This window comes from Homarus americanus, unplaced genomic scaffold (genome assembly GCF_018991925.1).
Source record: "Homarus americanus isolate GMGI-L3 unplaced genomic scaffold, GMGI_Hamer_2.0 scaffold45562, whole genome shotgun sequence".
Taxonomy (NCBI): Eukaryota; Metazoa; Arthropoda; class Malacostraca; order Decapoda; family Nephropidae; genus Homarus; species Homarus americanus.
The window spans coordinates 7741583-7745587 of NW_024744839.1; the positions used below are offsets into that span (position 1 = coordinate 7741583).

The following is a 4005-nucleotide window of genomic DNA, read 5'->3' on the forward strand; positions in this document are numbered from 1 at the left end:
GGACCCACAGCTAACAATTCATTGGGGACCCAAAGATCTAACACTGTCGGGGGCCCACAGCTCTAACACTGATGGGGCCCATGGCTCTAACACTGCTTTGGGGACCCACAGCTTAACACCATTGGACCCAAATATTTAACACTGTTGGGGGCCCACATCTCTAACACTGTTGGGGACCCACGAAGTCCAACACTGCTGGGGGTCCCAAGGTTTAACACAGCTGGGGGACCCACGGCTCTAACACTGCTGGGTGAACCACGGCTTCACTGCTGGGGACCCACAGCTCTAACACTGCTTGGGGCCCAAATTCCAACATTACTTAGACCCAAAGTCTAACACTGATAGAGGACCCACGTAACACTGCTGGGACCCACAGCCTAACACTGATGGTGACCCACGGCTCTAACACTGATGGGGACCAAAGTCAACACTGATGGCCAACGCTCCAACACTCGTTTTGGGGACCACAGCTTTAAATAATCAATGGGCACCCAAAGATCTAACACTGTTGGCCGCCAGCCTAACACCGCTAACCCACTGCCTTAACACTGATGAGGGACCCACGGCTCTAACACTGATGGGGGACCCACTTAACACTGTTAACCCACGCTCTAACACTGATGGTCCCACGATCTAACACTGATGGGGGACCCACGGCTCTAACACTGATGGGGACCCACGGCCCAACACTGATGGGGGATCCACGGCTCATGCTATTCTTGCCCACAGCCTAACACTGTTGGGGGCCCACACTCTAACACTGATGGGGATCCACGGCTATACACTATTGGGGCCCACAGCTATAACACTGATGGGGACCCACGGCTCTAATAACTTTGAGATTGGGCCCCCAAATCACTGTGGGGCCTCTACACTAACTGGGCCCTAACACTGTTGGAGGACCTACGCGAGCTGTAAACTCATCAGTGTTAGAACCGTATCCCCAACACCACAGGACCCATGGCTCAAAACTGCTAAATTCCACGGCTCTAAACACTCTTGGGGACCCACGGCTTAACACACACTGTTGCGGGCCCGGCTCTAACACTGATGGGGACCCACGGCTCACCGATGGGAGCCACAGCTCTAACACTGATGAGTGACCCACGGCTCTAACACTGATGGGGGGACCCACTGCCCAACACTGATGGGGCCCACAGCTCTAACACTGATGGGGACCACGGCAGTAACACTGTTAGGGGCCCAGCTCAACACTGATAGACCTGGCTCTACAACTGTTTGGGACCCAGAGCTTTAACACCATTGGGGACCCAAAGATCTTGTTAGGGGCCCAAAGCCTAACACTGATGGCCCACGGCTCAACACTGTTTGGGACCCACAGCTAACAATTATTGGGACCCAAAGATTCAATCACTGTTGGAGGGCCCACAGCACTAACACTGATGAGGGACCCACGGCTCGAACACTGTTAGAGGACCCACGGCTCTAACAATGTTGGCCCACAGCTCTAACACTGATGGGGGCCTACGGCTCCAACACTGCTTGGGACCCACAGCTTTAACACCATTGGGGACCCAGAGATCGAACACTGTTGAGGCCCACAGCTCTAACACTGCTGGGTGAACCACGGCTCTAACACTGCTGGGGGACCCACAGCCTAACACTGCTTGGGGCCCAATTCAATATTATTTGGGACCCACAGCTCTAACACTGATGGGGGATCCACGGCTCTAACACTGTTGGGGACCCACGGCTCTATCACTGATGGGGGACCCCACGGCTCTAACACTGATGGGGGACCCACGGCTCAACACTGATGGGGACCCACGGATCTAACACTGATGGGGGACCCACGGCTCTAACACTGATGGGGATCCACGGCCTAATACTGATTGGGACCCACGTCTCTAACGCTATTCTTGCCCACAGCTCTAACACTGTTAGGGGACCCACACCTCTAACACTGATGGGGATCCACGGCTATAACATTATTCGGGGCCAGCTATAACACTGATGGGGGACCCACGGCTCTAACAACTCTTGGGGGACCTATGGCCCCAACACTGTTGGGGACCCACGGTTCTAACACTATTGTGGACCCATGGCTCCAACACCGTTGGGGACCACGGCTCTAACACTGTTGGCGGGCCCTCAGTCAACACTGTTGGGGACCCACGGCTCTAACACTGATAGAGGACCCACGGCTCTAACACACTGTTGGCCCAGTTCTAACACTGATGGGGGACCCACGGCTCGAACACTGATGGGGGACCCAAAGCTCTAACACTGATGGGGGCCCATGGCTCCAACACTGTTTGGGACCCACAGCTTTAACACCATTGGGGACCCAAAGATCTAACACTGTTGGGGCCCACAGCTCTAACACTGATGGGGGACCCATTGATCTAACACTGATGGGGGACCCATCGGCTCTAACACTGATGGGGGACCCACGGTCTAACACTGCTGGGGACCCACGGCTCTAACAATGCTGGGTGACCCACAGCCTAACACTGCTGGGGACCCACGAATCAAACACTGCTGGGGTCCCAAGGCTCAACACAGCTGGGGGACCCACGGCTCACACTGCTGGGTGAACCACGGCTCTAACACTGCTGGGGACCCACAGTTCTAACACTGCTTGGGGCCCACCTCCAACATTACTTGGGGACCCACAGATCTAACACTGATGGGGACCCACAGCCTAACACTGCTGGGTGATCCACGGCTCTAACACTGCTGGACCCACGGCTCTAACATGAGACCCAAGCTCTAACATTGCTGGGGGACCCACGAATCTAACACTGCTGGGAGACCCACGGCTCTAACATGCTGGGAACCCACGGCTCTAACACTGCTGGGTGAACCACGGCTCTAACACTGCTGGGGAACCCATGCTCTAACACTGCTGGGTGACCCACGGCTCTAACACTGCTGGGGACCCACGGCTCTAACACTGCTGGGGGAACTCACGGCTCTAACACTGTACCCCACGGCTCAACACTGTTGGGGGACCCACGGTTCTAACACTGCTGTTGGAATCACAGCTCGAACACTGCTGGGGACCCACGGCTCTAACACTGGGTGACCACGGCTCTAACAGTGCTGGGGACCAGCTCTAACACTGCTGGGGACCCACGGCTCTGACACTATGGGACCCACGGCTCTAACACAGCTGGGGGACCCACGGTTTCACAGCTGGGGGACCCAGCTCTAACACTGCTGGACCCACGGTTTTAACGCTGCCAGGACCCACGGCTCTAACACAGCTGGGGACCCATATTAACACTGCTGGGACCCACGGCTCCAGCTGCTCCTGGGGAACCCACAGCTCGAACATAGCAGGCCTGGCTCCTAACACTGCTGGGGGACCCACAGCTCCTAACACTGCTAGGGGACCCACAGCTCTAACACTGCTGGGGGTGCCCACGGCTCTAACACTGCTGGGGGACCCACGGCTCTAACACTGCGGAGGACCCCTGGCTCTCCTGCTGGGACCCGTCTCTAACATGTTGGGAGACCCACGGCTCTAACACTGCTGGGGACCCACAGCTCTAACACTGCGGAGGGACCCACAGCTCTCACACTGCTGGGACCCACGTCTCTGCACTGTTGGGAAGACCCACGGCTCCTCTCTAGCACTGTTGGGAAGACCACAGCTCTAACACTGCTAGGACCCATGGCTCCTAACACTGCTGGGGGGACCCACGGCTCCAGGCTACTAGCAGGGGACCCACAGCTCTAATACTGCTGGGGGACATACGGCTCTAACACTGCTGGGGGACCCACGGCTCTAACACTGCGGTGGGACCCACGGCTCTAACACTGCTGGGGACCCACAGCTCTAACACTGTTGGTTGACCCACGGTGCTAACACTGCTGGAGGAAGTATGGCTGTAACACTGCTGGGGGCCCATAGCCAACACTGATGGAGGACCCAGGACTCTTTAACTCTACTGAGGTGCCCATGGCTCTAACACCAATGGGGGATACACGGCTCTAACACTGCTGGGGAATCCACGGCTCTAACACTGCTGGGGGGAC

The 4005-nt window shown here is 56.9% G+C and overlaps 1 protein-coding gene across 1 annotated transcript; it reads right to left on the reverse strand.

The window, feature by feature from the left end:
* Positions 1-1086: 1086 nt before the first annotated feature.
* On the reverse strand, positions 1087-3642 carry LOC121878111. The gene is made up of 7 exons (XM_042384103.1): positions 3512-3642; positions 3150-3404; positions 2765-2895; positions 2212-2427; positions 1749-1898; positions 1400-1627; positions 1087-1235 (listed from the first exon to the last, which is right to left on the reverse strand). Exons 1-7 carry the CDS (start codon positions 3640-3642, stop codon positions 1087-1089), a joined length of 1260 nt encoding a protein of 419 aa, XP_042240037.1.
* Between the last annotated feature and the right edge of the window lie 363 nt (positions 3643-4005).

Bases quoted from the DNA above. Each gene is read 5' to 3' on its own strand.
- LOC121878111 (XM_042384103.1), bottom strand. From the start codon at position 3,642: ATGGGTCCTAGCAGTGTTAGAGCTGTGGTCTTCCCAACAGTGCTAGAG. The intron at 2,896-3,149 runs GTGGGTCCCCCA...GTGGGTCCCCAG, and splicing joins GGTCCCCCAGCTGTGAAACC to CAGTGTTAGAGCCGTGGGTC. The intron at 1,236-1,399 runs GTTAGTGCTGTG...GGTCCCAAACAG, and splicing joins GCCGTGGGTCCCTCATCAGT to TTGTAGAGCCAGGTCTATCA.